Below are 22,479 nucleotides of genomic sequence, written 5' to 3'. Positions count from 1 at the left end.
GCGTACGATTAGCTCAGCGTAAATATATTAGGGATGTATTAGGGAAATATTCTAGGGATTGTAGGTTCAAATCTTGCTGACACGCGACAATGCGATGGGATTTTCAATAATTAATTGTAATTAATAAGACAAAATATAGGTGTGTAAAACAGTAAAAGTATAAATTGAACTGAAACTATAAATATAACAAATAAATTATTTTTTTCGTTAAGATATAACCGTAATTTTTATATTACAAGTAAATATGATACTTGGTTCAAGCAAAAGAAGAATTCTTCTTAAGTAAATCGAATTTTTAATTTAATTTAATATTCTTGATTGAGAGAAGTATTACATTTTCTAGAATTGAGAATATATTTTGAATAAATCAAATGCTTGATGAACTTATAATAGAGATTTGCGGATATATGAATTTTTGAAATACTTGGAAGAAGTCATTATTACTTGCGTACAGTATAAATTTTTCCGTGCGTGACGATATACTTAAATCGCGATCAATGAAACAATCGCCAAAGTCTTCCGTTTGCAAATTATACGCAAATGACCCGAGAGGCTGTGAAAACATTTAAAATCGCTTTTCGCTTTTCCATGGCCGACTGCAATCGCAGCTTTGCATAAAATTAAACGTCTTTCTCTTAGAATGTGCTTTCAAACGAAACGATAAACGATTGGCGACGAAAGCGGAGAGAGCACGGTGCGAAATAATCCGACAGTGTTTTTCCGTGCGTCGAAGACTTACAGGACACGGTAAGTAAGAACCCTCTGTGCGAAGAAGAGAGGAGGATCGAAAGCGCACGCGAGAGAAGCCCTGCAAATTAATCGGCGAAGCGAGACGACGACTTCGGCGTGGAGGCGATGCCGTCGTGAAACAACCCTTCAATCTAAATTCAATTATTTACCCATCCTCTCGTCGTGGATGCCTCAGGTATCGACGCTTGAAAATCCGAAGTAAGTATTCTGGGCGTGAGCGCGAAGGAGCGCCAAGAGATGAGTTTTCACTGGCAGTAAATGCCCTGAAAACTCGCAACATGGTATTACGTGAGCGACTCACGTGGTGGAAGGAGCTTAAAGTCGACTCTCTCGCGGACTTTTAAACCACCTGCTGACTCTGACGAGTAGTTCATCCACCCGAAGCACGATACCTCACCGACACATTCGTTAATGAATTATTTGCGCGAGGCTATAACTAGCGGGCGAGCAAACAACTTAATTGGCGCAGACTCGTATTTCACATGCGTCATGTGTGCCTCCACGAAATTATCGCTAACGGAGGTAAGTGTGCTTCGCGTTCATTTTTCTTGCAAATTCGCAACTTGAATCCATTATAACGTTTCTCCTAACCCGTTTTGCATTCTAATTATTATCAATAATTGCATGGATGTTAGGAAATTTAATTAAAGTGTTTAACAAAATTATATGAAATAATATAAAAATGGTATAAAAATAAATTGCAATGCAATTATCATTTTTTTTTTAATTGATTGAAAATTAAACGTTTAATTGAAAAATTGAAAAATTTGATAAATATTAATTGTTTTATTATTTTCTTAAATTTTCTTAATACGAATTGTATGAATGATATAAATAAAATAATTAATTCTTACACAGTTGCTATTTTTTAGAAAGGCATTGCGATTTTCAATGGCCGGCCGTATAATTTACAATTGTACCAGTAATGCATGCGTTCAGTAACTCTACCACTGGGGAAAAAACTTTCATCATTCTTCTTACGCTCACCTAAAAATTTGCCTCCGCACAAATGACGCTCGTTAGACTTACGAACTTTTAGATTTTACGTGAGCCGCGGTGAAACATGTGTTCTCTACTCACCAGCCTGCGAAAGCATAAATATACATGGATATGGTAAGCAGGAGCATGTGCTGCCCTAATCTGTGTACTGGCGACATGCAACGACGTTTATATATCGCAACCCTTCGGGAACTTATTGGCTCGACGAAGCTACCGTACCTTAAAATTGCCAAGAAGGTACGAAAGTTCAAATAGTTTCTGCCTTAAAAACAGGCTACAATATGTAGGCTGCGTCCACTAAAACTTTACCATAATAAATGATCGTAATTGTAAATTTATGCATTGTGCTAAAACGAAAAAAAAAAAACATCGTGTTATTAAAAAAAAAGTGATGTCCGAGTCATGAGAAAACAAGTAAAGACAATCTCGACGCAACTGTAATTATTTTAATTATAAATTACAAAAGAAAAATTAATGAATCAAATTGAAATACCTACAAAAATTATAATATTTTAATAATATATTATTCATCATTCGATATTTCTTTCTCTCTCTCTCTCTAATTTTGATGAACGATAATACTTTTGTTCGTAGATGAAGAAAATAAGTCAATCCCGTGTAAAAGTAGATCGCATAATATCGAGAAGCGAAATGTAACGATGAGATTTCATCCTTCGATAAAGTTTTATAGGAGAAAAGATGAACAGCTTCCATCTTCTACGCGATAAGATAAAGTCGATTTAACGTGAGCTACACGTTAGACGTTTAACTCGATTTAAACTCAAAAAGTGTTTACGCGGTTAAGCGGACGGGAAAATTGCTCTCTTGATCACCGCGATAACGCGATTCTGCGTTAAAATCAAGAATAACTTCCGCGTTATAAAAAAAAAAACAATTGGTTAGTTATCTGACACTATCGAAAGCAGAGAGAGAGAAAGAGAAAAAAGAAGGTAAAGGAGAATATACATGCGGCGCGCTTGAGTGCATTTCCCTGTCAAGTCGTCAACAACGACGTTTTCCCGCGGGATTCGTTGAAATTCTACGAGTTGACTATACTTTCCGACAGCGGTAATCCATCAAAATCAACCCTTAACGTCCTATACGTGGGCCTCGCTTACCAATCTCGTTGCGTAAGACGCGACACGGAGTAACGCGCAAGTCCAGAATTAAGCTCTATTCAGAAGAAACGACGCTGAATTACGGTCCATTCAAACGAAATGGCTTTGCCTGCCGGTTTTAGTCGGTCGCCGCACTCCGCGGTTATTAATTACAATGAGCCGACCTCGTCATCTACGGGATTTCAACGAGGAAATCCCCCCTCCTATCTCTATCGAATGTCCACTCTTACCCAAGGCAAATGTTTGCCCTCAAAATCAAATAGATTGTTGCCCTTCCCTTTCCACGGTCGACTGGCCAACTTGGAATTAAAACATGATAACGAAATGGCATGATTTTCTCAAAAGCCATACCGTGATAAACAGAATTATGTATACGGAAATTGTGCTCGAAAGTCTTTGTCCAATTTACCAATATATTATATTGAAATTTATTATCTACGAAAAGGATCCGTGCTTTGAGTAGTTTGAATCAAAGTTTGACTAAAAATTATTTGTATTAAAAAAAAAAATTATAATTATCAATATTTTTATTATTGATTATATACAAGTTTTGTGGAGAATTAATATTGCTAGATATTAATGTAACAATATTTAATGTAATGTATAATAATGTATAATTAATGTAATGTATAATAATAACACTATCTTTTAATAAAATATGAAGATTCACGTAAAAAATTTGTTCAAGTTGTATTAACTCGTCTTATCTAATTTGTTGATCACATGTGATGTAGACCATGATATCGTTTTTCAAACAAAATTAGCTTCCTCGTTGCAGCGAGGCGTAATTACTGCGATAAGCAGCGAAAAATGATACTTGAAATTTAATGTGCCATACACGAGTGTTTGCGATAGGCTTATGCAATACTATTAATTTTTGGCATCAGAATGATGGCAGCTTGTTGACGAAATAATTAAAATCGTCAAAAACTAATAAATTATTTTTTTTTATGTATTTTTTTTCGTCATCTTGATATTATTGTACCATCTTTTGGACTAGCGATTACTGCTTAATTAATTAATTTTTTGTATTTCTTTATTTGTCATCTTGCACTGATGATGGTCAAATCTTGACCGAAACGTCTACGTTTTTATATGATAACTTTAAATATAAGACTTTCGTTTAAACCTATCGTTGTGATTGTATGCTCTCTATTATATATATTTAATAAATTATTGAACAGCGACAGAGCTACATATTTTGATAATTACTGAGTGAATTTATTTACCTACATTTAAGTAGTAATGTATTATATTGCATAAATTTGAAGAAAAACAGCGAAAATATCATTTCGTTCGATGTTACATATTAATTGTACAGAAAATTTGAATATTTATAAATTGGCCTACAAACAGGTTTTTTTTGTAAATAAAAAAAAAATACAATTTATGGATCGTAAAAGAAAAATACGTTGGTACGCGAGAAAAAAATTTATGCGATAGGTGGCCAATAAAATAGCTATCGTAACGTGAAGTACTTCGAATAGTACCGGGTAGTATTTCAGAAAAAGCGTATTCCCGAATGTAACAGCGCCGGATGTCGGTTTTAACTAAAAAATAAGGTAAATGCGTTTTATATCGTGTTCGCATCGCTACACCGGTACTTTTGTTCGATTCTGCCAATCGCGCGAATACGATCGATCGCCATCGTCATTTCGAACGCACTCGTAATTTTCAGAAAGTCGATGCGCAAAACGATTTAGATAATCAGGACGAATCGATCGGATCAGTCATGCGATCGCTGGGATGCAAGAGAGAGAAAATAGAAGAGAGGAGAGAGAGAGAGAGAGAGAGAGAGAGAGAGAGATGGAGGAGGACGGGAATGATCCCCTTAATCATTCGCATACGCGATGCAACTCGCTTTCACAAGCTCATAATGCAACACCGTGTACGCTACTGCGTTTTCGATAATTACGATATTCGTTCGAGCGATGCAGCGACGCGCTAATTTATTAATCACATCGATCGCGCACATCGACGTGGCGCGTACACGCATAATCACCGCTGTTTAAGGATGCAATATTAAAGCGGCCGCAGATACAATTAGTTACCAAGGGAAAATATCCGGAGGAATTATATGCTTGATAAACGGATTACAAAAATAGGTTTGCATATTGTAAAAATAAATATACCTCGTCATGTTATTTGATCGCGGGCGTAAAATAAAAGAGTAGATTTTATAACGAAAAAAAAAAATCAAAATTTTTTAGCTTGCAATTATTGTAATGCATCGCTAATTTCCCCAGTAATTAATTTATTTCCATTTAGGGCGAGAAGTGCAGAGAGTGTCAAAGAGACGGCGTAGAAAATGTCCCGATCGTAAACAGTTTCAATGTAAATACTAAACATAATGTAATCTATTTGAAAACACACGTTTGTCGCAACTGCAGGCGCGTGCATAAGTGCCTGAAATACGCTCGAGCGAATGTCGTGCTTGATTCGCGATCGATTCGCGCGCGAAAACCCCTGTTTTATGCAAATCTCACCGCGCTCACTGGGAATAATAAATTATTCGCTCGGTCGAGTCCGTTTATGGGCGGCACAGAGAGATTCGTATATACGAGAGAAGAGAGAGCCGGCCGGTCTACCCCTTTACTCTCTATCGGTACTATTTGTCGCTCGCGGCGCCGAAAATACGACCAAATGTTTGCCGCTAATAAAGCCCGTGGCGGCGGATAAATATTTATCGGGCATCATGGATCCTCCGAACGCACTTCAACACACCCGCTCAGATTTCGAAAGCGAAAAAAAAAAAAACTGCGTATTTTCTCTGTAAAAGGATCAGCGCACAACGTAATGTAACCAAAGTGACAAATGACGTTTGCATTTGTGTTGTGTTCGATACGTTCAATGACCATGTAGGCTTGCTACAATTGCAATGCGGCAACGTGGATTTTTGCGAATCGATTTTACACTCCTCGGAGCGAGGAGAAAAACGAAACGTTAATTGCGCTCGTTTCTACGTCACAGGAGCGAAGAGTTATTAACGCAGAATTTGCAATATGCAGGGGTGAACGGACACGTGTACTGTGGGAATGTCCTGCACGCGCCCAAGTAATCAGCGAGATGCATGGTTGATTAATTGTGCGGTATCGTTGCACTTCGACGAGACACTTTCCCGATAACAGCTCTTAATAATGAGCTAAGCTAAGTGTCAAGGATTTAAATAAATGTCGCCTGTTCGTGTAAAGACGTTTTGAACCGCGACGCTGTCATAGTACATGAATACTAATGACACCAATAATCAAAAATTGTAAAGCGTGAAATGAATAATAATACGAGAGAGATAGTTTAAAATTAAATAAGTGCAATGAGAGATACTTGAATGTTTCTTATCGTTTATTCAATGCCATCGTTGAATTAAAACGCCTACTTGTATGTATCTTATCTAATAAGCATTAGTTAATGAAGTGAAACGTTTCTCATCTATATTTAATATTTTTCTTCCATTATACTAAAGAAATTTATTTAAATATTTTTTATGGTTTATTATTAACATTTTTACTTCTACACTAGTTATTATAATTCGAACGTTTTATAATCAAAGAATATATAATATTCATAAAATCAATTTTAAGTGACAATAATTTGTCAATTATAATTTTACACCATGACAAAATCTCGATATTATTGAAGCTTGGAAATGATAAAATAATTTATGGGCGACAAACCGTGATGCATAACGTGAGGTTCAACTCGAAAATAAATGTAGCCAGTAGCGTTGATGCATCGATTGAAATATTTGCAAAAAACGTGACGGGTGACGAGACTTCCTTCCGCTGAACGTCATACGGCTGTTAAGCTACACAGGGTGTCCACGAAATCCATAACATGAATGTATTATTTTAATCACATAATGACAATGTCTTTTCATATTGTGCCTGATATTATCGAAACGTGAAAATAGCCCAAAACACGAAAAATAAATCTCTGTACGTGATCATTAATTAATATAAATTAAAAATTTGCTTAATATACAATTTAACTATATTTATTTATAATTTTATTATATAATTATTGTCCGCACATTTATTATCCTTTTCTTAAATTGCCATGTCTTTTTCATTGAAATGTTTCCAATAAAATTACTCATTTAACAATTTTTTTAAAAGCAATATCAGCCACAACGTATTTAAGAAATGCAATCGATAGTAGTCAATTCCAATCTTTTTAAATTTTTAAAAATTAGACATTGAATTATGTAAAAGAATCGAGATATTAAAAATATGACTAACTGAACATACTTCTTTCGTGTTACAAGTAACCCGTTATAGAACGAAAAAAAGAGGAGTATCTGATGCATGTATTTGATACCATTAGATAGCGTGCAAGTTAGCACAGACCCATGTATATTTCATGCAACACAACAAGCGAATTTAACGATTGACAGTGAGTAAGAACGTAAGAACTCAAAATCCAATAACGACGTTAACTTCGACGACGACGTCGACATCGTTATCGCCGCCTTAACCCGCTGGTCCAATTCCCACGGATCGTTATCCCGGAATGCCAGACTCGACTCGGGCTCGTTCTAATCCAGTTCACGTGAAAACGAACCTAACGGAAGCGCGGCCGAGCAGCTACAGGGAGTCACGGCCGACCTATCGCTTTAATGACGGACCCCTAACTGCCATTAAAGGGTCGGATAGCAAGGTGGATAGCTGAGCACAAAGACGATGAGAGCTACTCTTTTCTTCTGATCGTCGTCACGTAGACGATCTTGGAATAAGAAGAAAGCAAGAATGGCCCAGTACGCCGCTCAGAAAATTAAACGTAGATCCGTGGAAGAAAATTGCAGTGCCAGCATAGTTGTTCATAACCGTAACTAGCGGTAAATCCCAATTTCCGTAAAATAACCGTAAAGTCATTCACCAGTGCGAGAAAAATAAAGGCTTCCGCGCCAATGGACGATTCGAGACTTCCGTTCGTGTCAAACGTGCTCTCGATGGATTCTACGGTTTTGTAAAATTCATGAATGTAGTGTTACGAGTGTTCGATTTTACGAGCAGGGTCGAAGCGCGAGGGATTAACTGCCAACGAAAAATTTATATACCAATTTGTTACCATTCAGTATCAAACGGGTAACTCACACAATAGTATTAAGCAAAAGTAGTGCAACTGTTAAATTAACAGTTGTTTATGGAAAAGTTTTTAAATAACTTCTATAAACACTGTGTTTGCCCGCAAATTATTCCAATCAAGCTCTTCCAACTAAATGAAGAGATAATCTATCGGTATCAAATATTTATGCACTAATTCCCATTTCAGTAATATCTGTTAATTCCTCCTAATGCCTCGAGTTTATATGTGGAAATTCCACAGTGATTTACTCGTCGATGCGAGCGTTTCGTCAAAGTTTATAATTCAATCACAACTTCTATCAGCCAATTATACAGCAAAACCCATGCACCGCAAGTGTTTTCGGCGTTTCCCCTCTCTCGTTTTATAATATCATTTAAAAATCAGTTTTAACTCATGCGCGTGAGATTAGTAATTTGTGAGACACCCGATGTTAACGGTAGTCAGGCGATGACTCAAAGGGAAGGCTCAAGGTGGTCCGTTGAGACTTCGCAAAAAAAAAAAAAAAAAAAAAAAAAGTCCTCTTTGTCCGCGCAGGTGCATGAGGCAGGTTGCAAGCAGAAACGCCTAAACAGGTTTTTATAAAAACACCCAAGGTATGAGGGCCGCTCTTTTTACCCTCGTCTTCCCTTTCTTCCTTGATTCTACCCTCTTCGTTTCGAAGGAAATATTTCGCACACCGACTATTTCTCTTGCATTCTTTCCTTTTCCACGTATTCCCGATCAAATCCCACGTACGTGTCGTACGATGAAAAAGCACTATAAAAGATACTTCAAATAATTCGCATTCTCTTCCTTTAATTTAGAGACTCCTTAAACTGAAATTGACTTAAAGTTAGCTATAAATTTTGTGATATAATATTGCAGGAATATGTAACAATGTTTATTTAAGAAGATGCTTGAATCATTGGTATCTACGCTTTGAAACAATTTGACAATTGCACTAAAATTAATTAAATTACGATTAAAGCAAAAAGTAACTTTGATTACATTTTTAGTAATATTTAACGAATCGAGGCGGTCGATACAACGTCGATTTTGTTCCGCTTCGTAATCACAGTGCTTTACGACGCAATATCGCTTTGATGAGCTTTTTCGAATCCGATTGTATCGGTCAGTCGCACATGTATGTTTCAAAACCACCCCAGCACACAGAAGCGCAAGGACGATTATTAGTTTCGGAATCCCCGACGTTCGGAAACGCGGCGAAGCTGCTAAATTCGACCGACGATCGCGAAATTTGCCACGAGATGTAATTCCGAAATAATTGTATAACTGTAATCAGAACTGTAAACTATAAATAGAACTGTAATTCTCAATAACAATAAATCGCGTAAGTCAAACATTCGTTTCTGCACGCGTTTGTGAATTTCCAATAAATTTAATTAGCGAATAATAAACAATAAAGAATGTTATGATAATCGAGTAACTTTAATACGTCCAAGCCCACACAAAAATATTAATTAGAAAATAGATATTCTTATATAATTAAAAAGAAATATACACATTTTCTTATCAATCATTTTACTCATATAAAAATGTGCGAATTTATACAGCCATTTTTAACGACAACAAATTTGTTTCGTTAAAGAATCTATCGATTCATAATAATAATTAAGCGGTTGAAGCGTGAAGGGAAATCGATTAATGAAATAGTGCACAAATCGAATTACAACGCGCCGCGCCGCTAATTGTCGAGTATTCGTTCGAGAACTCTCTTTCGCGTTCAACGAAGCTCGTTTTCTTTTAATAAAGTACACCGAAACGGTTCGCCGTCTGGACGGTCGAGATACTTTAATTAAACCCTATTTCCACGATAATATGTTTTTATCTCGTTCTTCCCTTTTTCGGAAACGACTTTTATCCGCAAACGGGAAAATTCGCGGCGGGACGCGATGCCGACGCCGACGCCTCGCGGCGTTGTTGTAATTTGTCCCCTTTATGAACGATCGTAAAAGCGACCCGACGGCGAACTGCGTTCGCTGAATTATTCTACCGAAAAGGGCATTCGTACGCGCCATTTTACGACAATGTAAAATCGAAAGTTCACCCTTCGTTGGATGAAAGTTTAATTAAGACCTTCCATAAAGCTCACAGGCTCGACATCGAGCAATACTGGTATCGACATGGATTACTCTCGATATCGATAATTTAATTACGTACCTAAATAGACACGAGGCATTGAACAGGATTAAAACAGACTTATCTAATGATGATTAAAATAGTAATGCCCGTACTTCCGACTTTGAAAAAATATTTCTGTACAATTATATCAGTGTTCTATTATTCTTAAGACACGATTGTAATTGACTGTGCTCTTGAGATCACCCGAGAGAATATTTTCTTTTCTCGAGAGACGAACGGTAATTTGAATAACACAGACTGTTATTTTAGTAAACGCTCACTGTCTTCTTTGCCGATGACGAACTCCGCGGGTGGGCATATGAGTTTAGTTCTCATATTTAGCTAGTTAATCCTAGTGACGTCACTGAATCCTTTGAGTCGTTAACAATTCTGGTGCCACGATTGCGCGCGTTGAATGCACTATGCAACAGAACGTTTCATTCATCTCAATGTTGTATAGAAACCTGAACAAGATACATCCCAGAGATCTCATTCATACGTTCTATTGCTTGAACATGTTCAATTTCTGTCCGTTATGAATAGAAAGGTGACTACAAATTTATTAAAACGAGAGACAGAGAGAGAGAGAGAGAGAGAGAGAGAGAGAGAGAGAGAAATGGATTATTGAGATATCTTATTACAATATAAAATCTAATATCACACGACACAAAATTAAATTACATACTTCCTATAGAGTGGCGCCAGCAGGTCGCCAGCAGTTATAATTACGAAACTAACTCTTAGCCAATGCTACAGCTGCCAATCGATGGCAAAGATTCTGTATCAATCAGTATTGGGCCATCACTGGCAAATAACTCAAATAACTGGCTGACAAAAGACTGTCATCCAGTACTGGGCCATCACTGACAAATAATAACTGGCTAAAATAACTGGGTCAGTACCATTTTCCAGTACTAGACCAAGTTATCATCCAGTACTTAGTACTGGGTCAGTAGTTTACCAGCACCTGAATTATGACAGTCAGTACTGACCCAATACTATACTGGACCGATTGCAAAATCCTATATGGATTATTATCAAACGGTGAATAAGTTGTTACTTTATTTTATTTTGTTTTGTTTTATTCAACATTACGTGACTAAAAAAATTCTTTCAGTTCGTGACTTCCAAATCGTCACTCACTGCCAATTACGTTATTGCGTAACACGATGCAATCTTAAACGTTTAGTCATCAGAATAAATCAACATTCGCGTTTTGTAATACGACAATAAGCGTGTAAAAAGAGATATGTCAACTATACCTTCCCTACTATTCATCTCTTTAAATTCGTGATTAAATTACGTGGGTCGCTATTGATATCAAACCTGATCTTTCAATAAGAAAAAACAATTACACGAGTCAGCGCACAGGAAGATTGCAACGAGTATGATCCGAGTAATATGAACGATGCATAAGGTGCAAGAGGAAATAAAAAAAAAAAAAGAGAAAGACTCTCACCATTAGCGAGATATATTTCCACGATCGCAAGAGCAATAGAGTCGCGACGGTGAAATACGGCGAACATTAATGTATTTTACTTACTTGATTAGTAATTGCAATAAAGCAACATGTAGAATACATTATGTGCGCATGTGTGTATAAATGTGCGTTTATGCGAGATGCATATTCCCAATTATACACAATAGCAATAATTAATAGTAAACAATTGTTACATTTGATTATGAGTAAACAATTATTGCATATAATTGTCGCATATACTTGTTCTATTAATAACATTATTATTCCATGTACATTGCATTATTGAAATTATAATACAAAAAAAAAATAGATATTCGTGATTTCTTTAAATAGCACTTATAAATTTAACAGCCAGACCTTTAATTCGCTTTGAAGATTTATTGATATTGTTTTATTTTTATTCAAACAATTCTCCAGTTACATGTGATAAGCGTTGAAGTGGTTTTTGATAATACCACATTTGTCGTGATGCGTTACCAGCGATAAGATATCGAAACGGATTTTCAGACACGGCGGTGTTTCAACAGTACGACGAGTTTGCTTCCGCTACGCAAACGAGAGCAGGTGGTATGCTATTTTTCTTATAGCGATGTTTGCCGATATCGAATGTGCGATCGATATTGCAGACGCACATCATTATATGATAAAAAGAAGCGCTCGCTCTCTCTCTCTCTCTCTGTTTATAGACGGTTGAGATATAGCAGACGTTTGCATTAAAACACGTATTTCAATTACATGCAATTCAATTAGGTGTAACGTCTTCATTCTGCGATTCTGGGCGAGAATATCACGCGCTCTTCACGTGTTAATTAAACTATGCCAGTGTAAAATGCGTAGATATATTTTATGGCCCACGTAGATAACAAATTGCAAATAATGTTACGAAACAGTTCTTAATGGAGTTTTACGAGCTAACGTCTTCACGAATTTATTCCCGGAATGAAAATATTCATTTTCTACATCTAGAGTATTTGACATTTACATAAATCTTTTACCAAATGCCATATAAATTTTATTTACTTTAATTTAACGTTAACTAACGTCGATAAACATTTACATTCAACACAAAAAAACAAATATATATATATATATGTCTAGAATATCGCAAAGATTATCTGTGTATGATACAATTTTGAAACAATACGGTTATCAGGAGAGAACTAATCCCAAGCAGGATTTTACTAGTAAAATGAAAAGGTAAGAAAATCGATGTTGGTGAGAAATTTTCGTAATGCTCTGAACATATGCAGGCGCAATTGGAACGGCAAACTGCGGCGCCGTGCACACAATCTTTTATTATCTCGAAAAACGCCCACGCGCTCGAGTTTTACTACCTCATTAAGCCTTGCGTCACTTATTACGATCTGCCAAGGATAACCACTACTACTCTCATTCTGCAGGATAATTCACGAGAGTTCGAGAGTAATTCAAACGGCATTTGCGCCTCCACAGATCAACGAATCCCTCCCTGCGGCGGATTCGGTGATTTTTCTCATTCGAACACTCTACGATTATACGCCAGTTGTGTTACAGAGATACATTTAAATAAATTTTATATTAACAATATACGATACGATATTATATGTTGCAGAATAAATAACAAAAAACATTTTAATGAATTTTTCAGAATGTTAATGTAATGTATGATATATCTCTCCCCTTATCTCTTTCTCTTTATGATCCATTTTAGTTCCAATTTATCACATTCAACTAAATTTTTTTCAGAGAATCTGCAATTTCTTTCTTCTTTATAAAATAAATACAACTGTCTGTCTGACTAATTGCAAAAGTAAGAAGGATGAAAACAAGTGACAAATATATATATTTTATTCTCGGGGATGTAGAACGGAAATTTGCGGTTAGTTGAAGAACAATACTTTTTACGATCAACACGAAAACATGACGAAGGAAAAGAAGACTTCTGAGCATTGTTAGTTAAACAAGTTGCTACGTAATGGGGCGAAACTTCCTGCTGACGATTCACGATGCAACATTCATTTGTGCACTCTCATCACAAATGATAGTAGAAAATCTAAATACTTGCAACGTGATCATCATATGAGATAAATGAAATCAAGGTGACAAGCAGTACTCGCAGCAATCGAATCAATATCAAATGATGCGTATTAATACAAGTTTCGTTTGAAAATTGATGGGAGTATTGTATACTATTACAATTTGTTTTTCATTAACGAGAACGTATCACGTATCTTTTTCGATTAAAATACCAAACAAATATTGAAAGAAATACAGGAAACATATTAGTCTTTCCTAAAAAAAAAAATATATATATATATGTATATAGATTTTCCTATAAATTCAGTTTAAAATGAAATTACAAATAACAATGGACCTCAAAACGAATTCTGAATAGCAATAATGGAAACGCTAGCGAACTACGTTACCCATCACCATTAAAAAGATCTGCTGTGAGGCAAAACAAATTACTGCGTGCAAGAATTGTAATTAAAATACGCGTTGCGGATTCTAGAAACAATAAATGAAGGCAGACACGTTTGCGTGTCCGGTATTTTTTACCATCAAAAGATCCGCTTTTACACCCAACGTTTTCACCGAGTTTCTTTTTCTGCCTAAAATTTTCCCTCCGAAAGTATCGCTAATTATCGACTTGACGGAAACGCGCGTTAAGGATCTTTTCTCCCTCCCGTCGTACTTAACGCAACAGCAGGGTCGACTCGCTTTTTACGGTGACGGTGTCTGTTAAAAAGAAAAAAAAAAAAACCGCCGTGGCTCATTAACTGGCGCCGGTTCACTCCGTCGTTGGTTTCCGCGGAATACATTTTTCCGAGTTGCGCGCGCGAACAGCATAATAACCATAATCAACGCGTATCTCTTTCTCTCTCGCAAATAACGGCGCGATAAACTGGCCCGACCGCTGACGCGACGGGCGGTGCGGTTGCGGCATTTTCCCGTCGCCTTTCATCTCGTTTTTGCGACACACGACACCGGCCACGGCAGGAAAATCTACGATGTGCGCGATAAGCCCTCGCGAAAGTTTCTTCCGGCGCGCTCCCGTTCGAGTTTATCGTTTCTTGCTCAAAACTGCTGAGAAGTCAAAAACGTTGTGGCGAGAAAAACGGGAACAATCTCACCAGTTCAGTTCAGTAAATATCGAAAATAAGAAATATTCCAATTTTCCGCGATTGACTTGAATTACGGAAAAGTTGAACTAGAAATATTTATCAATGACGGAATATGCATTGTATAATGAACGGATATTACGACAGGATATTTGTTGGATATTATAGTAAAAAAAAAACAAAAAAAAAAAAACCAACGCAAGTCATTAATATGAATGACGGTGATTCTTCGGTCATTTTTCACTGCTGCAACTATATTTGTATAGTACTCAACATCGAGGTATCTTGTGGTAATTACACTTCTACTTGCGACTTACAACAAACTAACGTAATTTGCTTCTCGTCACAAATATTCGTTCAACTTTGATTCGTTTTATTGATTCAGCTTCGGGAGCTTAATGAAGTGACCTTTTTGGACTGCGGTACTGCTGAAGAGCCAAAGGAAGTTAAAGAGTAACGGATGACCGGAGTTTCTGTGGAACATGCGCATCTATCGCGCCATAGCATAGTCTCAGCGACGTACCAGAGAGATATTTCCCAGGAGGTTCACGACGAGCGTGCCCGACTGACGTGACGAAGATCCATACAATTACGCAGACGTAACATCAACCACCATAATTTATACGCGCGTCGGACAGACCGCGACAATGAGACGACACGAAAAAAGAGAGAGAGAGAGAGAGAGAGAGAGAGAGAGAGATGATCCATCGTCGTCTAAAAGAACTCGCGATCGAGAGTGACAGCACGTCGTAATTTACGATGGAAACTGCGAAAGACTCGCTGAACTCTCTATCCGCTACGACATTATCCGACTTTTTTCTTCACTGGCCACCGGAGGTCTTACGTTTCATTGTTAGAAAAAAAAAAAAAAAAAAATGATCGTCATTGTCGGTCTCCATTCACGTGGAGATACCTGTCTCTATTGTGTACCTTTGCGTGAACGCAATTCAAAACTGAGGAATGTCACGTTTAGACTTTTCAATAGTAAAAACGTGTTATTCCAAAAGAACACAATTCTAAAACTGAATACTGAATAATACACCGACTATTTGTTAACTAAACTCAATTATTTCTTACAATTAAAAAAAAAAAGTATTTTAGATTTAAATAGCTAGAGTTACTTTCCGAGCTTTGGAAAATTTTGTATTTCACTATTTGTTAATAGAAAATGAAAACAAGTTATAACGCGTTAAACTAATTCATGTATCGCTCTCAGTTTATGTTGCGAATATTACTTTGACGTGCAAATTAATTGAATCCACCATTATCATATACAACTGACTAAATATCTATTGCAATAACCAAACGTGAGCTTGCTGCAGATTGCGAGGTAGTATAGTATATAGAAGACCTAGAGACCCTACAAATATAACCAAAATATACGCCAAGAGTCACGTAAACGTGATATTTGCTGATTGGCTGATGTGAAAATTGTTTTCCATTCTTGTTTTATGTCTAACAAACGATAAAAATAAAATGACACAAAAACGTTACCACGTCATTCTATTTTCGTTTATTAGATGAGAAAACAAGAATAGAGAAAAAGAACAAATTTCACAGAAAAATATCACCGTCACGTGACTCTTGACGCATCTCTGTTATAGAAACTCTGAGAGAAAGTTTTTCATTTTCTATTTAAATCATAGTTTAAAATTAACCTCACTTAACATGATGATATTGTAAAACTTGTGGGTACTTTCCAGCAAGAGAAACAGATGACACAGTTTAACACAGTGAATCATCACATCCTCGTTGTTTGTCACTGTTAAATGAAAATGAAATGATCACTGTGTTACAATTACAATGTGTTTCTTGCTGCACCATGTGGTTTCTAGCTGTAACTAATCACTAAACTGATGGTGTTTTGTAGTGGCTACTTTAAAATTTACTTCTTTACGAAATCATCAGTTTAGTAATGAAGAATTCTCCTTTGTTGTAGAGAACAGTCCTTCATTTCAGGTAGTAATCGGTGTGAGTTTGATTATTGCGATGGCTCCATCCATTCTACATGTCGATGAAATTCACGCACTCAGTTTTCCAGTTTAGTTTATACCGAGGGGTTTTTTTTAACCACTTAACGTAATCGTGGGACAGAGTCCTCGAAATCATAAAATTCATATGAAATCTCTATGTATAATCCGATAATTACATATACAACCGCAAGAAATGTGTGATTGTATAATATTAAATAAAATCGTATATTTTACCAAATGATTTTATCGTAGTGAAAAAAAATTATTTGTAATCAGATGAGATGATATGAAATCGAATGAAATTCATGTAATCTGTGGGACAATAATTCAGCTAGTGGTTATCCCCTCGGTTTGTACCATAGATAGAAAGGAATACATGTCTGGGAAGAAGCAGTCCAAGTAAAATGCGAGGCTAAAAATGGCTGGAAAGTGAAACGTCGCAACGGTACTTCTCTATGGTCCTTTCTCTCTCTTTTCACACACACGCGCTCACGCATACTTTATAAATCATATCGGCGAGCGGAACGACGGCGCTTGTAAAGTGGAAGGGTAAGGTGAGGAGAAGAATAAAACAAAAAAAAAAGAGAGAGAGAGAGAGAGAGAGACAGAGACGGCGGCGTTTCGCAGCGACTCGATGAAACCGGACCGCGGTGAGAAAGAAGGTGAGGAGAAGATAGAAAAGGAGAAAGAAAGAGACGTCGCGCGACGAACGGCCTCGCGGAGAGTCTGATCATAAATGAACGATCGAAACGAAAGGGAGAATATTCGAGAAGAGATAGAGGGAAGAGAGGCAGTCTCCTCTCCGAGTCTCTCCTTTTTTTCTCTCCTGCAATTTGTACGACAGGTAACGGCGAGGAATCCTGCCAAGTCCGGCCGAGGTCGAGCGAGCAATTTTGAGAAAAGTGATCGCGGGATACGATGAATCAACCTTGGCTCGCCAGGTTCCTTTTCCACCACAAGTTCCTTTTCCTCTACGGTTTGCACAAAGGCTACAGCCGTGGGGCGTATTGTTAGCGGAGGACTCTTTTCAAGGAAGGCACACCATGGGCCTTCCTGAGCGCTTAACAGGTGCGCGAAACGGACAGTTTGGTTAGATGTGCCTGTGTCGGAGGATCTCCCTCGACGTCGGCAGAGAACCCGAGAATGCCAAAGATTTCTCGCCTACTCAGACGGCAAAAGATATGATAAAAATTATGCAAAATATCTTGAATAAAATCGCGAAAAATTGAGAATAATTTTTAGAAAAAAAGAAATAAAATAGATGAATTTGCTTCGTACGTTATTTGAGTGTTCGTCGAAATTGCAGAAGTCTCATTTGCTCCTCTTCCTTCTTTCTCTTATCGTTCTCGTCTCTTGAGATAATCAATATTTTTTTAAAATTAACATCGTTAAAAATATCCATTAAATTGAAGCGAGACACGTATTATGAAACGGATTAACTGAATGGATTGGATTCCGATCGGAATTATTCCGTTTTCCTTAGAAAACATAATAGAAATGTCGAGAATAATTGAACGATTCCGATCGGAATCCGAATTCCGAGTACTTCTATAATGCATACTCTGAAGAAATATTGAAGTAGTTACAATTAGATACCTAGTTTCCAAATGATCTCAAAAATTTTAAGCAGTACTAAAAGCAAAATTTCTACTGCTAAGTGACTGTAGCTAACCTCATTTAAGAGATTGAAATTACATCGTCTGTTTAAATAAAGATGCTCTCATTTAACATAAGCACGATACAAGATATGCGAAATTAAATGCGATGCACTTGCAAGTAATCTGGATTCGGCCACAAAAATGTATTTATACGCATAAAACATTAAAAATAAAATATAAATAATAGAGACCATACAGTCACAATGATAGATGTTTAAACAAAAGTCATATATTTAAAATTCTCATATAAAAATGTAGATGTTTCGGTCAAGATTTGACCATCAGTACAAGATGACAAAATAAAAAATTACAAAAAATTAATTAAGCAATAATCGTTAGTCCAAAAGGTGGTACAATAATATCAAGAAATGTCTACATTTTTGTTATATGAGAATTTTAAAATACCACCTTCAAACATTTTAAACATTGAAAGTAACTTGCAAATTTTTGTATCGTTTGAAATATCGTTTGAAATATAATAAGCTCAATTTCTCATTTGCTAATTGTAATTAAGCATAATCTGATAAAAATGTAAAAATTGTACTTTTCTATGTCATTAATTACTAAATTGATTAATTACTAAATTTACTTTGTAGTAAAGAACGTTTACAATTATCATTAGAAAACCATTAATTTAATGATTAACTATAGCTAGAAAAACACAATTTTTACATTAGCTTTAATAATTTATATTTAATAATGAGGTTCATAGCGTTTTCCACTGGGAAAACTAGTGCAACACTGAGTACAGTTTAATTTAGACATTTTCAGATAATACATAATTTAATTTTAATTACAATTTTTTTATTATAACAATAACCTCGTAATCTTAAAAGGATGAAATTACTTATTAACACACTGTAATTATATAAACTAATTTGCACTCAATGTGCACTAGTGTTGTACTAGTTTTCCCAGTGGAAAATGTTAGAAGTCTAAACCTAATCATAAATTAATCAGATGAAAAACTGGTCTTATAAGATCGAACTTCTCGAGACATGATTCATGTTTATTGCGAATTTACCGACGCTAATGATTCATCATTGACCAATTCGCCCGCTTCCGTTCGACACAGTGCAAACGAGCGCAATTACCCAGGAATGATGAAACGCATTACGAACGAACGTGGAAAGTCGCGTCGAACACGGAATCGCCTCGATACAAAGGGACGGTCGTGAAGTCAACGCCGCTACGCGACGGTTTGACGGTTAGCGGCCGTTTCGAATTCGAACGAACGCGTGACGCAATTCGCGCGATGCATTACTGCAAAACGAAGGACCGTCGATACGATACGATACGACGCGATACGACGCGACGCGACGCCCGGTGGACGCGCGCCACTTGAAACTCAAATTCGAATTTGCGAGCTCGAACTTCGAATAGAACTTTATATCAAATATTCCAGAGGCGCGGCGCGGCGCGACGGTTAAACCACCTGCTGAGTGCACTCTCGCGTGCTTACTCGTTTCCGTCTCTCTCACCTTTCTCTTTCTCTCTCTCTCTCTCTCTCTCGCGCTTCCTACGCTGAGGTGCGACGAACGATACCGCACGAGCGGTCCCGTGGGAAACCATGTGCAAGATTCCACTGACAGAAGAGATTTTTGTGTCACGCGTTACCGCGATCGCTGCCGCGATCGTGAACAGGTGAAATACTTTCGGGTTTACCTGTTAGCTGTAACAGCAGAACGGCGATCGCCACGCAGGTGGAACGCACACGACAGGCTGCCATCGTGACGTGATCGCTGCCTATCTTCACTCTCCACACGGGAAGACAAGTTCTCTCTCGTTTCCTCACCAACACCGGTCTTCCGCCTCTCTTTATTTCTCTCGCTGCCGTTTTTATTACTGTTCACTGACACCACACGCGACCGCGTACCTCGAACTCCACGATCGACAGGGATCGAGCGATCAAGCGGCGCGATGCATTCGAACGGATCTTCGACCGACTACGATGAAACGTCGCAACGTTGCGCTGGCCTATCTCGAACTGTGGCGGGGAGCGCCGCTTGCGCGCTCGGCACGACCTTCGGCCGCGCTCGGCCGCCTTCGTGACTCACGTGACTCCGTCGGCACGCAGGTACGTCGCTCGCCGCGTCGTAGAGGGGAAGACAACCGTTTCGCGCGCGCGGCGAACGCTTCACGTCTGAATCTTTTCTACGTGGATCACTCGCACAGGTAAGGGTGCCTTGTTTATTTTTCTCTAAATTTCGAAATCGGCATTCACGATATATCAATCGATTTCTTTAATCGAATCATCTCTTTAACTAGGAACGGTTAAAATTCCAATAAAGTCGTATTAAAATTCGCGTCAAGCTCGACAAAAAACTTCTGTAGGTTGAATACAAAATGGCGAATGGCGAAATTGGTACCTTCCCGCGTACGACGTACGTATTATTCGAGTTGAGAATTAAATTTTGTATATATGGAAGCGTAATGCCATTTATTACTTTGGATTAGGATTAAACCGCGCGTTAGTTGTACATTTTTCACACGTACGGGCCTAATATTGGACGCAGTACCCTCCATACATCGACTTTTCCTAGATCGACCATTTATCTTCTCTCCTACGGACGTCGTTGCATCGTGTGCTCGTAAACACGCAGGCATAACACTTTCCCAAACGAATATAAATCTCCCGGCGGCGAGGGATTTTGTTTATAGGATATATACAGCAATCTTGTTTTCGGAATTTGTTTCGCTCTATGCTCTGCCCGCATATGCAAAAATCTGCGATTTATGGCAGTGGCTTATCCAGTCGCCGATGTATATACACGCATAGTGCGTACGTATCAAGGTGTCGAAGCAATATATACCACACTAATAAAAAATGAACACTATCTAATCTATTTGGCAGAACGACGCGAAACAAGATTGATAGACTTGAGACTGAATAACTGTTAGCTCATTAATCCCGAGGAATATGATAGATTAATCCTCCGACTGCAATCTGTTTTCCACATTAGTGAAATTTCACTCAATATTTTCCTCAAATCTTATTTTTTAAATTTAAATAAAGATTTGTATTTAAGAAACTATTTAATAATGTGTGTGATACACGAAAAGAATGATTTTGTTAAAGCATTCAAAAATTTAAGTAAATAAAGATCTGATAATAATTTTGTTAGATCATCAAAATAATTACAAAATAATTATACTGAATATTCAAGCTGGTTATTAAAATGTCCAAACTTCTTGAAACATTGTCATCATGCTTGAGCGTCCTGCATAATTATTTTGATGGATTAGCATAATTATTTTTAGTTTTGTATCTAATTAAATTTTTAGATACTTCAGCAAAGCCGTTCTTTCAGAATAGAGATGTTGGAGAGTAAATGAAATGAATTTTTTTAAAAGTTTAGAAAAAACTTTAGCTGAATAAAAAGGATCTGTAAAGGGAGGAAGTAAAAATACGATTGTAAACGGAAAATAAAGAAAAGTTATTCAAAAAGAACGAATTTACGCTAAAATGTCAAAAAATTTAGTTAAATACGGATCTAAAAATAATTTTGTTGAACCATCAAAATAATCACGTAGGAATCTTAAGTCTGACGAGCATTGTTGTAAAAAGTTTTGACATTCTAGCAACAAGTTTGAGCGTTCTACATAATTATTTTCATAGTCCAACAAAATTATCTTCAGATCTGGCTAAATTTTCAGACACTTCAGCAAAACCGACGTTTTCTTGTACATGAAAGGAAATGAAATGTAACCTAATATTAACTCTATTATAATCCGAATAATAATTCAATTTAGATTAACGTTTAGTAACATTATTGCGAGAATTAATTCCCGGAACTCAACGCGTGCGAATAATACATTCCCCTTTTTCGTCGTTATTATGTCACGTGCCTTATGTCATCATTTAACGAATCCCTTCTCGTCGTCGCGAGATTTATGACACGCACAGCGAGGAGCTTTCCTTGCGCACCCAATCACTGTCATCGTCGTCAAGACAACGTCTTCAAGATTTTGAAGATTGATAGCGTATCTGTATCATGTGCTGTAAATTCGCAGGCAAATATTACCATGGCGCTAATGATAGACCCGTAATTACGACTCTTGTGTATACAATTACTCGAAGAGCTTACGATGCGCGAACGATGCGGCTTATTCCATTTCAAGTTTACACGGAGACGCGCCCTGATGGAAATAGGCAGAAAATCGAGCCCGTATTCTACCGGAGGAAGAACAATCTCA

The 22,479-nt window shown here is 37.2% G+C and overlaps 1 protein-coding gene across 4 annotated transcripts in view; it reads right to left on the bottom strand.

Annotated features, from left to right (window-relative positions):
- LOC108745548 (fasciclin-2) overlaps positions 1 to 20,258 on the bottom strand; it is a 97,493-nt gene extending 77,235 nt beyond the window's left edge. For all 4 annotated transcript variants that reach the window (XM_018481738.1, XM_018481740.1, XM_018481739.1 and 1 more), the window contains exon 1: positions 19,948 to 20,258. In XM_018481738.1, coding sequence (XP_018337240.1) covers positions 19,948 to 20,011 — 64 coding nt within the window. In that variant the 5' untranslated portion in view covers positions 20,012 to 20,258. The remainder of the gene's footprint in view (positions 1 to 19,947) is intronic.
- Between the last annotated feature and the right edge of the window lie 2,221 nt (positions 20,259 to 22,479).

The sequence above is a fragment of the Trachymyrmex septentrionalis genome, unplaced genomic scaffold (assembly GCF_001594115.1).
Source record: "Trachymyrmex septentrionalis isolate Tsep2-gDNA-1 unplaced genomic scaffold, Tsep1.0 scaffold14, whole genome shotgun sequence".
NCBI classification, from domain to species: domain Eukaryota; kingdom Metazoa; phylum Arthropoda; class Insecta; order Hymenoptera; family Formicidae; genus Trachymyrmex; species Trachymyrmex septentrionalis.
This window is presented reverse-complemented; position numbering and strand designations above follow the sequence as displayed.